The sequence below is a fragment of the Aspergillus piperis genome (genome assembly GCF_003184755.1).
Source record: "Aspergillus piperis CBS 112811 unplaced genomic scaffold BO85scaffold_9, whole genome shotgun sequence".
Taxonomy (NCBI): Eukaryota; Fungi; Ascomycota; class Eurotiomycetes; order Eurotiales; family Aspergillaceae; genus Aspergillus; species Aspergillus piperis.
The window spans coordinates 624,699-642,052 of record NW_020291599.1 but is presented as its reverse complement, the minus strand read 5'-3'; the positions used below and the strand labels follow the sequence as shown (position 1 = coordinate 642,052).

At 49.5% G+C, this 17,354-nt stretch overlaps 5 protein-coding genes across 5 annotated transcripts; 3 read left to right on the top strand and 2 right to left on the bottom strand.

Annotated features, from left to right (window-relative positions):
* Positions 1-255: 255 nt before the first annotated feature.
* BO85DRAFT_372706 (putative pyroglutamyl peptidase type I) lies at positions 256-1,133 on the bottom strand (the record flags this gene model as incomplete). Its single annotated transcript, XM_025656051.1, has 2 exons — positions 256-966; positions 1,023-1,133. 2 exons carry the CDS (start codon positions 1,131-1,133, stop codon positions 256-258), a joined length of 822 nt encoding a protein of 273 aa, XP_025515478.1.
* Positions 1,134-2,102: 969 nt separating this feature from the next.
* BO85DRAFT_306012 (cytochrome P450) lies at positions 2,103-4,462 on the top strand. Its single transcript, XM_025655375.1, has 6 exons — positions 2,103-2,614; positions 2,671-2,787; positions 2,842-2,944; positions 2,997-3,065; positions 3,115-3,720; positions 3,783-4,462. Exons 1-6 carry the CDS (start codon positions 2,390-2,392, stop codon positions 4,211-4,213), a joined length of 1,551 nt encoding a protein of 516 aa, XP_025515477.1. The 5' UTR covers positions 2,103-2,389; the 3' UTR covers positions 4,214-4,462.
* Positions 4,463-9,482: 5,020 nt separating this feature from the next.
* On the top strand, positions 9,483-11,477 carry BO85DRAFT_438661 (uncharacterized protein; the record flags this gene model as incomplete). The annotated part of the gene is made up of 1 exon (XM_025658683.1): positions 9,483-11,477. One exon carries the CDS (start codon positions 9,483-9,485, stop codon positions 11,475-11,477), a length of 1,995 nt encoding a protein of 664 aa, XP_025515476.1.
* Positions 11,478-11,879: 402 nt separating this feature from the next.
* Positions 11,880-12,421, top strand: BO85DRAFT_305875 (uncharacterized protein). The gene has a single exon (XM_025655373.1). The coding sequence runs from the start codon at positions 11,996-11,998 to the stop codon at positions 12,305-12,307; it is 312 nt and encodes a 103-aa protein (XP_025515475.1). The 5' UTR covers positions 11,880-11,995; the 3' UTR covers positions 12,308-12,421.
* A 478-nt stretch (positions 12,422-12,899) lies between these two features.
* On the bottom strand, positions 12,900-17,325 carry BO85DRAFT_520283 (putative checkpoint protein kinase (SldA)). Its single transcript, XM_025665122.1, has 3 exons — positions 16,206-17,325; positions 15,654-16,101; positions 12,900-15,579 (listed from the first exon to the last, which is right to left on the bottom strand). The coding sequence occupies exons 1-3, from the start codon at positions 17,193-17,195 to the stop codon at positions 13,370-13,372; spliced, it is 3,648 nt and encodes a 1,215-aa protein (XP_025515474.1). The 5' UTR covers positions 17,196-17,325; the 3' UTR covers positions 12,900-13,369.
* Between the last annotated feature and the right edge of the window lie 29 nt (positions 17,326-17,354).

Genomic DNA, 17,354 nt, shown 5'->3' with positions numbered 1-17,354 from the left:
AGAATATACTCTAGATTGGTTCTATCTTACACATATACAACACCAATTATTAAAGTATGGTGATTATATACCGACAATCCTTATGCTCGAAATGTGCGGCGCTAGGTGTGATGCAATCATGACCATCAGGCGCCCACACGTATCAATGATGCAAATATAACCAAAACTATATAATCAGATAGAACCACCGATAAACCAAAGCTGTTAGTAATCACTCAATGTCATAACTCCAAGATTTAGAAAGCCATTCATATGCTAGGAAACGCTGTGTTGCTGCTCACTCCAGCTAGTCACAAGAGCCTTGATCAGCGCGACGGCAACATCCTTGCCCGTCTCTATATCCTCATCCAAGCATGACGCAGGAACATGGAAGAAAGTAACATTGCGATCCTCATCCGCCTGGTACGCCAGTGCCAAGCTGGTGTACAGGATGAACTCGCAGAGGTAGCGTCCAGCATCAGTGGAGACCCGCGCATCGGTTTCCGGAGGGCAAAAGGACTTCCATGCTGTTAGAAAGTCATCGTCTGGGGGCCGGGGGCTGAGGCGTTTCTTCTCCGAGTTGTGTCCCTCTGAAGGGCCAGCTTTAAGCACCAGTGGCAAGTCGAGCTCCCTCCATAGCTTCTCGCCATCCTCGTACCCGGATCTGCCTTTGATGTCAGACATCAAATACCCGTCACGGTGAGCCTGCGTCTCCACGGAATAGTAATTCCTCATTGCTGCTATGCCAATGTGAATTACAATGTCCGGACGTCGGCCCCCATGCGTCTTTGCATAGTCATCGAGAATGACAGGAAGTGTCGTCCGCACCGTGGAGTATGCAACGGGTATGGGTGAAGGATGGACATTTATTGAAACCCGGTGGGAAACAGAGTCAGAGCCGTCTGAAGAGACAGGTGAGAAGGTGAACGAGGGTGGTAGTGATGAGGCTATCAGATATGAGGCGTTCACTAGGTTAGACTTGAATGGCTGTAGAACATGTGAGCCGCGATATTAGAAAGACGGCATAGAAGTTGAAAGCTTACCCCAAAGCCTGTTACAAGAACTGAAATCTCATCCTGATCTGTACCAGAGACAGGCGGATTCCCAGGTGACTGTGCCGTGAGCGACGACACTCCGGGCCCGTAGTCTCCCATGATAAGCACTGACTATCCCTACAGAAGTACCGAGAAAGAATGTTGGGGGTTAACAAAGGCCAGTCATCGAAGAAGAGCAGGTAGCAGCTAGAGAACTCGATCCGACCGGCTTCCAAGCCACCACGGTCCAGAAAGTTAAACCAGGCGATGAGGTTGTAATGAGAAAGAGACCGACCAGTTGGGTCTTGAAGGGCAGCTTTCCCCGCATTGTCTTGGCGTCACGAGATAAGGCTTCGTCGCATCGTGTCTTTCTCGCCGGCCGCAATCTCTTTTCCTGCTTCCGTGCCTCCTTAAGTCTTCATTGTTCTTCTCTTCGCCGATGAGGATGTCTGCCAACTCATTCTACGGCCATCGTTTGCAGCTGTTTGGATGCCATTCATCACCTACGACTTTCCGTATATGGGCCGGTCGCGGTTGATCACCCGCACTTAGTTTCTGGTCCCTCTGAATGGCCCACGGTCTGGATTGACTTGTGTGACTGGAATAGACTCATAATGATGCACTCACGAGGACACAGACACAACACAGACACAGCACAGACACAGCAGATACCCTCCGATCCTTGAGCTAAATTGCTTTTGGTCAGCACTTTGCTGTTCAGCGAAGATTTAAGGTGTTCAGGCATCCCCCGCGATACACCAATACGTGGTCCGAATATGGTTTAGCGTATCCCCGGATGGAGGCAAACGAAGAAACGAATGAACGAATAGACAAATCGAAGCATCTGACGATGAAGTGGAATGGCATCTGACTAACCAGATGAGAACAGGTCGCAGTCTCACACAAAGCACAGCCATGATTTATGCTTATCATGGAGCAGGCTAGACCAGCCGGCTGATTCTGACTATGTTTGTGCCGTATTCCGTCGCAAAGCGAACGTATTCCAACCACGATACGACGGGGGTCCCCAACCGACATTCCTCCTTGGGTAACCTTTGTGTCAATCACAACTCGGCGAAAGGGAGACCCGATATCCATCCCTCGTCCTGAATCGCCCAGATGGTTCATTCCCTCCGGCCCACCCTGTTGCTGTCAATGAGCGGCTTTTCATTTCACACCCGATCCTCCCGCCGTATTAAGCGTATTCGATGATCCATCCTCATAGACGAGGATGGAGTGGAGACAAGGCACCTGGGAAATTCGGTTGTTTCAAAAGTATATATTCGTATAAGTAGTCGGGCGATTCCAACGCCGATTTATATTCTGGCCCCTCTTTTTCATTATTTTCACAGCGCCTTTCGCTACCCACTCCGGCCATGGCAGTCATCCTCGAGGTCCTCGATAACCAACACCTCTTGCAGGGCGTTGTACTGGCCTTAGTATTGGTCTTTGTTTCCAGCTTCTATCATGAACTAGCAGATAGTTTTCCATACAAGAATATTCCCCTAATTGGCAAAAGCAAATGGGAGATCACAAACACAAAAGCCAAGCAACGATTTGTTACGTCTGCAAAGGAGCTCTTCGCTGAGGGTTTCAGTCAGGTATGGATTAAAGTGCGCTGACAACGCATTAGCGGCGGAAGCTAATATATCTGCAGGGTAGAAAATCGTTCCAGGTTGTTTTCTCCGCTCGGCCAACAATTGTCCTTCATCCAAGCCTAGTGGACGAAGTCAAGAACCATCCACTCCTTGACTTCAATGAAGCAAACAAGAAGGTATGTACCACTCACTAGTGGGTATGTACACAGAAAATACTGACATATGGGCAGAGCTTTTTTGGATCCAAGATCCCAGGATTTGAGCCGTTTGATGGATTAGATCACGAGGGCATATTCCTTGAAGTGATCAATAAGAAGATTACTCAAGGACTTGGTAAGGTGGTCCGGTGGGAACGATTCTAAGCAGAACACTGACTTTCTTGCAGGGCAACTGATCACTCCACTTTCAAGGGAGACAGCTACCGTCATGAATGAAAAGCTTCCGGACACTGGGGGTACGTGACTCACATCCATGGGTGATATTCGACCTCTAACGAGTGATAGAATGGCTCTCCTTCAACTTTGCACAGGAGATTCCTCATATCGTAGCTCGCCTGTCCTCTCTTGTGTTTCTGGGTGAGAAAATCTGTCGCGACAAGCAGTGGTTGGACGTTTCCGTCAACTATACCATCCACGCTTTTGTTGCTGCTCGTGACCTTAGACTCTACCCTTCAATCCTCCGTCCTTTTGTCCACTGGTTCTTGCCGTCGACTCGTGAGACCCGGAAAGATATTCGCATCGCTTCCGGCATCATCAACCGTGAGGTGGAAAAGAGGAAACTCATCCGGGAAGGCAAGCTTCCTGAAGAGGACCCTCCGAGGACGCACGCCGACACGCTGGACTGGTTCGAGGAGGTTGCTGCTGGCCGGCCGATAGACATCGCTGTTTCCCAGGTCGGCCTTTCCCTGGCGGCGATCCACACGACTTCTAACCTCCTCACGAATATTATGTACGACTTGACAGCCTACCCGGAGCACATTCAGCCACTGAGAGACGAGATCATCGCTATCGTAAGCGAAGACGGAGGATTGAAGAAGACCAGCTTGACCAAGATGAAACTGATGGATAGCGTACTGAAGGAGTCCCAGCGAATGCACGCCGCCGGCATTGGTAAGCGCCCAGTCCAGCCCGCTTCAACCCTCAACTAGGGCTCTTCTGACATACAAGTACAGCCTTCCTCAACCGCCTCGCTATGGGAGATATCATGCTGTCCGACGGCACCCGCATCCCCAAGGGCGCCAGCGTAGCAGTTTCGGCGCACAACATGGAGGATGAAACTCTCTATCCGAACGCGAAGACGTACGATGGCTTCCGATTCTACAAGAAGCGTCAAGAACCCGGCAACGAGCACCGGTTCCAGTTCGTGACCACCAGCCCGGAACATCTCGGCTTCGGACACGGCATGCATGCATGCCCGGGACGCTTTTTCGCCTCGAACGAAGTGAAGATTCTCCTCATCCACTTCCTCATGAGATACGACTGGAAGTTTGCGGATGGCCGCACAACGCGACCGATGAACTTTATGCACGGAACAGAGTCAATTTGCGATCCGACAGTGGAATTCCTATTCAAGCCCCGACAGCCAGAGGTTGATCTGTCGTGATCCGTCCTTCTTCCTTAAGCCTGTATATACCAAATCGACCAGTACAGCGTACTGTGTACATACTAGACTGCCTATATCCGATCAACTCGATCAACCAATGAGAACCACATACAAGGATCAAAACAAATCTAAGACATATCTCAGCAGATCACGTCGCCTTATGACATGATTTGTTTTGCTTTTTTATTGTTCTTTCCAACGGCGTCTCCACATGCATCCAAGACAAGTCAGTCATATGCAACGAGGCCACCAAAAAAACCAGTTTCGAAGCAAGGGATGAATGTGGCGACGCTGACGAGAATAATTACCGCACCAGATACACAAAACCGGTTCTATTCTTCACACGCATACACTAACTGCATTCTTAGCTTGTGATCTGATTTCATTCGTCACACTTTTATTCTACTATGTATTTCCTAAGATGGTTGTGGCAAGTGTGTAGCTGCAGAATGAATCATGCTCAGATACCCTATCTAGGCGGAAAGGTTTCCAGCAGTTCAAGGCTGTTTGTTTTGTCTTACGTGTATTTCCGGAATAGGTAAGCAGTAAGCAAGAAAAGAAACATGAACCACTAGCACTGCATTTATCTGCAGGTGCAGGTGCAGGTAGGCTAGACCGCTTACGTGGGTGTAGATACTAGCTAGTAGTTTACTATTGAGTAAATAATAGTTCGATGTGTAGATAGGTAGATAGTATGTTGTGTATTCTCATACAGGGGCACAATAGTTGCATAGTGCAGATGCGGCATACCCGGTAAGGAGATTGCGGTGTAGAACTGGACATGGAAGTAACTTGCTTACAGTCAATCGTTAGGGCTGGTTGATGATGATGATGATGATGATGATGATGATGTGGGAATAATAACCCGAGGGAGAGGCATACTGCCTCTCCATTGAGTATTATGATAGTAGTAGATGGGTGCTAGATAAGTTGGCACAACGGATTAATATAGATGACACGAGATAATGTACATTAGATACGTATTCTACAATAATTTACATTTACCTATATTTTTTTCTAGAATCAAATCAATCAAATATACGCGAGAATATATCAGTTTAGGTATCCTACTAATTTTTCGTCTCATCTACACATTAAGAAGAAATCTAACTAAATCAACGTTCCGTCCCCCTGATCCTAGATAAACCACACCCATGAACCATGGATCCAGCAAAAATCAAGCTTACTTTGATCCTAGCCCAACCAACAACCACAGTTCAAGAATGCCCCGTGCTGCTGAGTGGTTCCCAGTTCCAAATCAGTTCGGTAGCTAGCTAGCTAGCTGGTAAGTACTATTTCCTGCCTGTTAACCGTTAATAGAAATTAGAGTAGCATACAGTATAAGCACAAGCAAGCAAGTACTGCGCACGCCAGTGTACGGATATGTCGAGCATGGTTATCTTCAATGTTAATTTTTTTGTTGGGGTTGGAATGTACATATACTCCATACTTTTGTCTAGTATTTGCTTGGGTATTGCATGGTATGGAAAGACTACAGTTCAGATTGGTGGTAGATGGGTAAATTCGTAGGTGGGAATTACTACTGTGAACACAGCTATTCATAGATGGTTCGGTTATGAGCACTTGCTTGCTGGGATAAGTAGTACTACCGTAATTGATTTGCACATTTTTCCAGAGCAGTGCCATTTTAGTACTGTCTATAGAAAAATAAGAAGGCTGGGACGGTCATTGTTATTATTGACCCCAAACGGCAATTACCATAGTACTTACCACCATCATGCAATCAAAAACATCGGGATTTAGTTATGTCCGCGATAAATAATAGTACAAAGTACTGATATCCACTTTGATCAATCCATCCAACATGTCCCACAATATCAACATCATACTAGTCAAGAACAATATCAACAAACTACACCCTAAAAGGCAACAACTCCATTGTTCAATCCAAAAATAACATTGCGTATTGCTATTATTATAATATCATCAGTGCTTTTGAATTTTTCTGTCCGTGTTGTCTCCATCCCCAGCCATCTGAATTACTATTTCTAGGAGTTGCTTGATGGAGTTGGAACTAAACGGTGGGTTAGTAGTAGTAAAAACTACTAGTAGTGTGGTCTAAAGTATAGCACGACGATACTAAAAAAGTATGGATTAGCCAGGAACAATGGAACCTTCCCCGGCGCAGGCAAGATTTACGCTAGTACGTAAATCCAAAACAGGCGGTCGCGGGCGCTGAGTGGCAGGAACCGAGGCGAATACAGTCAGTTACCAGACGCGCGGATGCGCGTGTCAGGACGCGTTAAAGTCGCGTTTACCCCGCCCTTGACGCGTTCATTGGGGGAGACGAATGGCGATAAGCGAGTTGATTGACATGAACGTGCAGTGTAGGTGCCGTGCCGTGCCCGGTCTGTCTTTGTTGCGGGAATATAGTACTAGGTTTCTTTCATGAAGTACTTTGGGGGAATATGGCATTGAGAGATAGTAGACTAAGACTACGGGAGTATATAGCAGTGCCATGGGGACCACTTTGTGGATTGAGGTCGTAAAGAATATTTCCACTCCATGACTCTTCTTTCCTCTGTTTCGATCATTCTCGGGCCGTTCGCGAGGCGTGGTGCCTTTTCCAATTCCCATGCCCAAGCTGGGCATGATACTACTGGTTGATGGGCGGTGGGTGCTAATGCATGCCCAGTGCGTCGGGGTTCGATTCGTTCCCAGGCGGTGGAGAACCGCTTCTGCAGGTGACTGGAGTTCATGACCATGACCATGATCAATTTGATCGAGGTACTCACTCGAGGCCACCTTGCTGAAAGCACCGATGGGACGCCCCCGAATTCCTGGTTCGCCAACATTGTTGATTGGGGGGCGGGAAAGAAATGATTTTTTTTATTCTTTATTTTTTTTCTATTCAATTATTTCTTTCTATCACCTCCCTCCCAGCCACCGGGATGATTTGGATCACACGGTCCCGTCATGGGTGGTAGTCGGTCTTGCTCGCTAGAGAACGTTGCGTGTAGATCGATGGGGCCACACTTAGATGAAAAAGGATCAGGTAGGTCACTTTTCCCTCTTATCCTTGGAGGTGAGATTGCTGCTTAGTGTGCTGGTGCTACCGGGTGCACGGGAATTGTGATGAATCCCAAGGCAATGGAGAGAAATTATTGGCGAGGATGGTCAATGATCAAGTGAGCCATCTGCACTCAGTCTGCATTGAGGATACCTTTCGTCGGTACCCTTGCATTTCAAGGAGAGGGAGGGGGGAACGCAACGTTGCAAGTATAGTAACTCACGGATGAACGAGGCACAGCCCAGTCTAATTGATCTAGACTGGAAAGCTAAGCTATTACTGTTCTGGATCGCAGGTCCTGCAGCCCGTGCAAAAGGTACAGCAGACTGATGAGTCTAGTGTGTCTCCATATAAAGAGATTAATTATGATGATTCTGGACTATCTTGTTGGGGCCACTGGGGCGACTCCATCAGGATGGTTGCCATTTGTCGACGGGCTGCAGGCGTGAATCCTCTGCCCGTCCCGAGGGATCGTTGGGCAACGCGGTGAGGCGGTTAGAGGGATGCAGCACTTACTATGGACCAGCCCCCGAGAATGAGAGGGTGAGAGGAAAAAGTGTGCCAGGGAGTTTGACGGCCATTGTGTGAGTGCTCGAAGGTTCTTGTTCTGGATGAATAGGATAGAAGAGTACTACTGGTTAGTCTCTTTCTTCCGGTTGAACCAACCCTGGCAGAAAACAGGTAAAAATGACAGAGGATTATAAAAAAAAAAAAGGAGGAAGCGAGGGAATGAAATTGGAGGAAGAATTCCGAAAAGAAAAATTAAATTAGAAAAAAGAAATAGCTGCATGAAAAAAACTAAGAAAAATAAAAAAGAAGGCAGAGAGAATGCAGCTGAGTGGCTCACGAGGAAACGCAGCATATCGACTTTCTCCGCATTCCTGAGCAGTCGCGACTCTCCAATTGCCCTGTCTGGTTTTCCTTTTTTGATTTTTTCCCCATTTTTCTGATCAATTCATTTTCTTTTCTTCAGGTTTGATTTACGATCAAATCATGATGGCAATTGGCAGCTGTGGCATTTGAGAATGATCATGGTTGAGAGTGTGTCATCCCCGACCTGTTAACTAACTAACATCATGAACAACGATCTCGATTAGCGAGAATAGGAAAGGTTGCCCGTGAACAGCGCACCGGCGAGGCCACTTGGTGCCCTGATGGGCTTGACGTGGTGATCTCCGGGCCTGCTGGAAGGGAAAAAAAGGTGGAGCCAGAAGGAAGTTGACTAGTAGTTCGTCCCTGTCGCGGCCACCGAGCAAGACCACAGCAAAGTTCCGCTACCCAAAAGGCGCTGGTTAACAGTTCAGTTTAGTTAGTTAGTTAGCAGTTGGATGCTGGGAGTTTTAGTGAGTGTTCGCGGCTTCTTGCGCCTACCGCTTCCCTTTCCCTTCCCTTCCCACCCCCTCGGCTGTCTCATCCTCTCGCTCTTCCTCTTCTAATTATTCTCTTCTTCCCTCCACCACCCCCCGTTTAATTCCTTTCCCTCCGTTACTTCCCTACATCCCACCCCCTTCTTTCTCGACAGCCACGTTGTCGCTTCTCCTTTTTCCTCCGATCGAGCTTGTCGCTCGTCATCGACCATCCCTTCCGTTTCCTTTTCCTTTTCTTTTGTGTTGGTCTGGCGTGTTCGTGTGCCAATGTCGGCTCCCCATCTTCTATAGTTCCCTCCTCTGGGGTACCCGTTCGATGTGATCCTCTCGCAATTCCACCCCCAAAGCGCATCGCTGCACAACATCGTTGCGCGTCACATCGAATAACATACGAATTCGATCGCTTTCGCCCATCCGACCACTCACACCTCGACGTGTTTTTTCCTTTTCTTGTTTTGTTCCCCTCAACTCCTGTTACGACTCACGACCCCCATAAACCCTAAGCGCGCCTTGTCGACGACCCTTCCGAGATCGATCACAGACGTTGCACCATTGACTGAAACGGATTTCTTTACTTCTATTGCTCTTGGATTTCTCTTCCCCCTTGCTCTTTCAGTGTTGAGTTTGGTTGTTCTCTGAATACCGTGTGCGCGCTTCACTCGAATTGGACAATATCGTGCGATCTAGGCTATCTCCGTCCGCGCTTAACTTGGAACGTCAGGCACCAGTTCTCGCATCGCTCTCGAGGTTCGCGACATGACAGTGGTATAGGAAAGTTGCATCAAATTGTCAAGATAACGCACTTACCTCTTACCACTTGTCCCCGTCTTAGCTAGCAAACCGTCGTTGAACCGATACGGAACTACACATCATGGCTTGTCGACCACACGGCCTATCGCGCACCCTGCCGAAGAACTTCACCTTTTCTTCGTCGGGTGAGCCTCGCACACCAGAGCGCGTTTCACGCCACCTGGATGTGCCACCACCTCCCCCTCGTCATTCCAGTTGCCGCTTACGTAGGTCCCGCGTCCGCTCGGGGACCGATGTCTTTGCGCAGGCCGAATATGACCTCAGCACGTTCAACCCGAACCCATCCGATGTCCCTATACCTTCGATTGAAGTCCCCTCTTACGACGCTTTCGCGGGCCCTTCGTGTCCAGCAGTACCCTCCCGCGATGACCGTTTCTTAGCGCCGCCCCGGGATCGCCTGGCCATGAAAACCCCTCCCGCTCAGATTCGCCCCGACCCGATCGAGGATAAAAGTACCGGATCGTGGTCTCTGGAGGACCCGCAGGCCCTGGGAGAGAGTATCCAACGCCCGAGTTCCGTCTGCTCGCAAGCATCAGATTCATCCGTCTCCTCGATAGAAACGTTTGGCTCCCGGCGCTCAGCGGGTGGAAGCTGTACCAGCATGGAGAGCGATTCATACGACCCGTTCTTCCACCTGGAGCTACCACCAAAACCGGCTCCGGAGACGCCCTCTTTGTGTCGGACGCGCAAGAATAAGACACGGATGTTGCATGCTAAGGAACGATGGACCCTGGACATGGACAACCATCTATGGAACACTTACCAGCTCTACATCCAAGACCCTACCATTACTCCTTTCAAAATGACTCCGGGCAGCATTCCGCCGCTTGGGGTCACTCACCGTGTTGCCCGGGAGGCCAAGCGGACGTGGGAGAGAAGGCGCTTTAGACTCGACCGACAGTTTCCCTTCACGCTTTCCTACCAACGTCCATCTAGCAACTCTACTCCCACCCCCAAGGTGGATGCGGTGAAGCCTACCTGGCCTAAGTCAGAAGCATCGACGCGGCGCAGGCTAAAACTACTGTGTAGAAAGAAGTTTTCGATTGCTCCCCACTACCAGAGAATGATGCAATCCAGGAGCCCGACGCCCGCCCTGGACTTGTTGTCCCAGCCGTCTGGTGAACCCCCCAGGGCTGTCGGTCCTCCCAGTAGCTGCACAGCCTATGCGACGCGCGACCTGGGTGTGTCTCTCGTTTCCAGCTCTGTACCTGGGCCTTTGGCTCAGCTGGCAGCGGAAGACTCTTCGCCTCCAGAGATGAACAGCGACTGGTTCAATAATCCCATACTTAGTGCGCCTCGCCAAGTCATCCCGGAGCCACCTGCAATACATCCTGGTAGTGCCCCTAGACAAGAGCCCGTGCCACGGCTAGGATCGCCATTTACGTATAACACCTGGGGACCCAATGCCTCGAGAAAGCGATCTCAGCGTCATACCCCTAGGGCTCGGCGAGAAACCATCCATGTAACGGGCTCCCGGCTACGTTCTCCGCCCCGCATGGAGCCATTCGCGAACGTTGACCATCACCACCTGGCTCCTTACGTGGCCACTGCCAGCGAATCGCCAGCAGAACAAGATACGCGGGTACAATTAGAAGACCTTGTCCGCCAAGGAAAGCTAAGTGACTTAGGTCAGCATCGCATACGCATTCGCAACCGTGGAGCCACGATAAGTTCAGTGAACCACAAAGGTCTCGACCAGTTGTTCTCCCCACCATCGTCGTCCTCTCGGAACGACGAAGATCCCATGGTCGGAAAGCCCATCGCCAATCCTATGCTGAATCTCGGTGGCGACAGTATCAAGCGCTTGGGCTCCCCTTTTAAGGTAGAAACGCCCAAACGAGTTCCGCCGTCACCGAGACGCATTCGACACGCGCCTTCGCTTTCGGATCCGTTCGCAAGCGGGCTTTTACCACAATTCCAGCCGACGAGTCCGAACAGTCAACCGAGGAACGAAGAAAGGACTAGTCGGCTCCCTTACGATCCGACGGAGCAAGGCATCTCCGATGCGGAGCGCATTCGGAGGCAAATCCTGAATATGCCGTACTCGAGGCAATAGATTGCATATTGCATTGTTAGAACTCTGTTTCACCTTGTGTCAACGTCACATCGATCTATTACACTAATGACCGGGATGATTTACCGTGATCTTGATCGCATTTTGATCAAAGGATATAATGACAGAAACGGCATTCACGAATTGATGACTTTTTAGCTCTTGCTTCTCTCGCGCTGAGCCGTTGCATTTATTGAGGAGCAACATTGCATGGTAGACGCAAGAGAACAGGCTACAATAACGAAAAACCAAAAAAAGTGTTTTGAAGTTGCTTCTACATGCATACATTGCTTTTTCCACGGTTCAGCTGTACACCACGGTGCTCAAAGGTGTACGAGCCAGATTTCCAACCGCGACTCATTTAACCGGACTGAACCGTCGTTTAATACGCAGTGTTCTTGTTCTCCTCTCTACTCTTGACCCATACAGCATGATTGTTGGAACGCTCTCCGGTGCATTCTAAAAAACCGCAAACGACAAAAAGACCTTCCCTGTCAGGGGAGTGTTTCGCAGGCACGTTGATGGTCATTACACTCTCTGATTTTCCTTATCTTCTATCTCAACATACCGAACTCCATACACTCTTTGAACAAACATCGACAGTATCACAAACATTGCCAGAAACACCGAAAATCGAAAAATCTACAAAACAAATCAACTCTGGCAACCCACTATCTTTCAATCTCTTTTCATCTCTTTATCTCGTCCTCATATCTTCCCACCGAATTGAATACTCAACATTACCGTGCGATCCGTCTTTGATCTTGATGAACCTTTCGCATGCCCCTTTAGCATGCGCAGTGATGATTGGAATGGAGAGACGCCGCTATTGAATGAATGACTCATAGATGAAACGAATCCGCACGACTTGGCAGCTGCTTAGTGACGACGTCTTATGGAAAGCGCCCCATTGTCTTTGCAGCGTTTAGCTTACAGTTTCAGCCTTGCTTTAACTGACATTTTTCTTCGAACTTGCTTCATGTTCGTCCTACTTTACTGACTGACCATTACTTACATTGTTGTCTGTCTATCTGTTTAGCATGTCTTGCTCCAGTCAAGCATGTTTTTTATTGGCTTTCAACTTGTCTACATCTCTCATTATGTCTCTTACTATCTCTATTTTTTTTCCAAGAATACATTTCTTCTTTCTTTAACAATATGTAAAACTATTGACTATGGTTGCATTGTAGCTCGGCTGTTTAGTATAGCATTTTCAATCGATCTTGAACAATAGCTCATTATGGATATGGATAATGGTATTGAAGCAATCATAATAAGCAGAACTGGTATGATCCAATGAGTCTGAGTGAACGAAACAATACATACCATACCACCTAATCCCAACATCAGTTAACTGCCTATACCAGACATGCTAGATTTCTCTACAATATGATATCTTCGTACATCCATCTTCATCACAAGACTGTCCTTCGTCCCTGTAACATGAACTCATTCTGGTCTAATCACTCCGTTAAAATTGCTGCCAAGACTTCATCTCCTAGATAACTTATGAACTTAACCCTAACTCAAGGAACTCTCAAAATACTAGGACAACATACCATGTATGCTGTGCTTTGTATGTATGTAACTACAGTATGTATTCATTCAGACCAACGTCCACTATAATATAGTAACAGACAATAAGAACAAGGAAATTAAATACACATGCGTAAATGTGAAACAACAACAACCCAAACGCCAACGCTGCGACTAAGAGACAAGAAAAAGATAAAAAAAGACAGGAGGGGGTATAAAGTGCGTACGTACGTGTCACGTGCATCGTCGAGAGGGGATGATGGATTATTAGTGAAAGGACAAAGGGGGAGGGGGTGGGGTTGGTTGTAAGGGAAACAGTGAAAGAAGGCGAACAAAGGATAAAGAAAGAAGCACTTGGATTAACACTTTTCCAAGCGCTTCCTCCTTTCCGCATAAATAGCCTCTAATTTCCGGATCTGCAGTCCAAGACCCTTCTTTTCTGCATTAGCGAAGAGCCAAGCTTCCATTCTCTCGCGGAGATGTCTCATGGAGTTCGTCACGGGGAGGATAGGTCCGTTCTCACTGGCCATAGCGGCAGGGTTTTGGCCTACGCGTTCCAGTTGAGCCCATCTCTCTTCGCCGGGGTTGAGGAGGAGGTCGAAGACGTCGTTCCAGATGTCGCGCTCCCAGTAGCGTTTCAGAGTCTCGCGGATTCGGTACGTCTTTGTCTCAGGGGTATTGCCGCTGGGGATGGACTCGAGGTACTTTCCGAAGAGCATAACGTGGATGGTGCCTGCTAGGCCGTAGAGATCGATTTGGTGCGTCCAGGGTCGCTTCTCGCGGATCTCGTTGCATTCGTGCTTGCCGGTCTCCCAGTCGGCGACGAATTGGACGGATGGTTGGAAGACTTGCATGTCGATACTGCGGCCGAAGTCGATCAGGGAGAGACCCTTGTTGCGCCAGCCGTGGAGGCCCCGGGGGGAGTAGTGAATTTCGCGTGGGTCTGCGGTGATCTCGTCGCCTAGGTCGATCAGGGAGGGAGGCGGTACGGGCTTGTCGTCGAGACGGACGAGACAGTTGTCGGCTTTGATGTCGCCGTGTAAGATGCCACAGGAGTGAAGGGACTCGACGATACGGAAGAGCTCTACTGTGAAGAACATGGCCAGGACCTCGTCTATTCCGCCTTCGGCGTTGGTGGTAGCTGAGATCGGCTCGTTACGGATGAGGTTCACGAGATCGAGCAATGTTCCTTGTCCACGGTAATCTTCGACCAAGATGCTTTCTCCTTTGTAGACGTGAAGCTCGTGCGCGCGGATGATACTTTCAGTGGCGCGGGAGTATTCGGGATGCTGGCTCAATCGTTCGTTTGCCGTGCGGATCATGTAGAACTCCCACTCACTGGGTGGTCCTACCTCCAGCTTGATCGCTTCGAAGCCGTGACGGGGTGTGTCATATCGAATGGGACTAGGGTTGTGGGAATCTCTGTTGTTGGAGTCGGTTTCCGAGTCGGAAGGTAGACTGTCGATGCTCTCTGCGAAATAGACCGGCGCATAAGCACCGGCACCGAGCTCACGCCTAATGATATAGCTTCTCTCAGCACCTGGAAGTTCAAGGATGGGAACATCGAAAGATGCCTCATCCCCGCTTCTTGACCGCTTTGGGCTTGTCTTGAGGTATCGCTGTATCTCAGAGCCATAGTGAGTGTCCATGTCCGGGTGGCCGTGGTAGCCAGGGTACGATGCCAGCGGAGGCTGCAATGACCGAAGAATCTTGTTACGAATATCCCTGTCAGTGGGGTTGCACAGCTCATCCTTGATAACTACTCCTGTTTGAGTGATTTCCTTCAGGGGACTCAATTTGAAGCTTGTTCGAAACTTCTCCATCGTGGGGCTGAGAGCAACGTCTTCAGGAATATCAGGGAAGTCATCGTGGTGAGGTGTGGCAGGAAGCAATGGGCTCGACAACAAGAGATTGCCCATCGGGGGCTTCGACGGCGTCTTCGCATTGTAGAGGCTGTTCCTCGCTGCTGTCATTGACAAAGAATGTTCGGTCTGTTCAACGATTGGTGTCATGAAAGGCAGGCGATTCTGAGCCATGATTGCGGGGTCTCGATAAGGGCCATATGGTGGATTGTAATCTTCAGGCATTTGGGGGACAAATCGCTGCCTCTCGCCATTTTCATCTGCATCATCGAACTGCTCTGTGTTATCCTCTCGGCCATGGTATGTGGAGTCCTCGGGCATGGTAGGTGAATGAGCAGCGCCCAGATCCGGCACATCACAGGCCGAGAACTGCGTCCACTCTCCATCTGCCACACTCTCAGCGCGAGTGTTATCTTCGAACCCATCCTCGTCACCTTCGACAAACGACTTATGAAAGGTCGTATCATCATCGCCGAAGTCGCTTGATGCAGCAGACATGCGACCAGTGACCGTGCTCTCTCCAGCGCTCGTATAATCATCGTCATCGAAGTCACTACTCTCTGCATTCTCGGTCTCTGCTTTGAGTGGCTGGTTGAAGATGCTATAGATCTCGTCTGTTGCAGCGCGGGTGTGGATAGTCATGGTTGGCTCCGCCGTGCTCTTGCGGCGAATCTTGCCTCCAGTGGGCGAATCAAATTTCATTTTGACTTCAGTTGGATTAGTACACAAGACAATGAATGAAAGAGCATTAAGTACGAAATGAGTCAAAGTAGATACTTACTCGTCTGTGTCTCTCCCTTCACTTCACGAAGCTTCAACTTCCGCGCTTTGCTGGTTTTGCTTTCCTGGACCGAATTTCCCCGGTCGGGGTCGTGAGTCTCTGCATCTTTGACAGTCAACTTCTGCTTAAATTGTTGTGGCAGGTCATTCTCAAGGCCATGCTCAAGAGGATTCTCGGAGGGAATCTCCGCAGAAGCAGCATTGCCTGAGATCTGCTTGAGGGGCTCTTTTTGGGCCCACCAGCTCTTGCCCATCCAACCACGGCTGATGGCTCTAAGTTCCTCGAAGCTCACTTCATGATTCGGATTCTTGTAGTCTGGGTATACTGCTTCAAGGTTGACGAAGACGCGCTCCCGTCTCCCTGTACGTGGGTTAACCGCTTCCCTTACGCGATGCTCTGGTACATGTTTCGATTGCAATGCTTCTTTTGCTTGTAAATTTGAATTTGACTGAATACATAAATCGTAAACCAATGCGGTTCATGCCACCAATTAGTCCTGTGATCGTAAATATACGGAAATCAGAAAGAGTAGGTAAAATAACCTGAACTTACCTCATCCCTGAAAATCGTCATCTTCTGTGCCGGTGCCGGCTTCTTCCCTGCCTTCAAAGTCTCTCCTGCCCATGGCTTTGCCTCAACCTTGTTCTCCTTCCGTCGGTCATGCATCGATCCAATGCTGTCCCACCCTTGTGCCGGCGCGCTGACAGTTGGTTGGCTGGGTGAATCAGCATCGGAAAAGATCGCCATCTTCGGCTTGCCGGATTTCGTCTTCGGGGCAGCGCTGCGCGCGGGCGCTGGGCGCTGGGCCTGGGGATCGGCTTCTTCCGCAGAAGCTGAAGCGAAGGGGTCGACCTTGGCAGCCAACGCTGGGCGCACAGCCGGTAGTGCAGGCGATGAGGGACCATTGTCCTGTGTGTGGTTTTCGTAGCGGTGCTGGAACTCGCTGTATTTGCGCACAAGTCGTTCTGCGGGGCGCGCTTCCTTGTCAATGCCAAGCCGGTACACCTCGTCGGCCTGTGTCCATCTTCCTGCACTTTCCAGCCAGGCCGCAAATTCTTCGTAGAACAATGCAAGTCCTTCTCCAATGCGGTGGCGTGCCAGAAAAGCGAATGTCTCGCGGGGTGAGTCGGAGAAGAGTCTGATGTAGTGGAGCCACAGGCGCAGGTAACGGGGGTCGTTCTTATAATGAGGGGAGTTGAGGAAGTGTTTCACGGCACGCTCCAGCAGGGGCAGAAGGCCGGATTCAGTTGTAGCCTGGGCGGTAGGATATGCATTTAGCGTCCATTTCACATATCGGTCGTAAATATCCAGCGGGTCGTCGGATTCTCCTATGGCCTGCAATTCTGTTTCGTATTCCTGGCGGATACCATCATTCACTGTGCGGGTATCATTTGGCGACGGTGTGGCCAAGATGTCTGTAGACTCGCGCGGAGAGAAGATGCGAGCCAACTCTCTTGCTGAGCGGCCTCCTGGTAGCGACTGAATGTTCTCCTTCTGGCCTTCGATGATGTCGAAGTTGACGTGGTCTTCGTTGGCCGCCATTGCGGCGACAGATGATGAAGAGAAGTGGATCAGAGCGAGTGCGTGGAGGGTGGTTAGTGATCGGTCGTAGTAAGTTTGCGATGATAGCGGTGAAGATGTCGAGATGGTGGGCTGGCGCGATGAAGCAAAGGGACTCGAGGAGATTGAATGGATGGGATT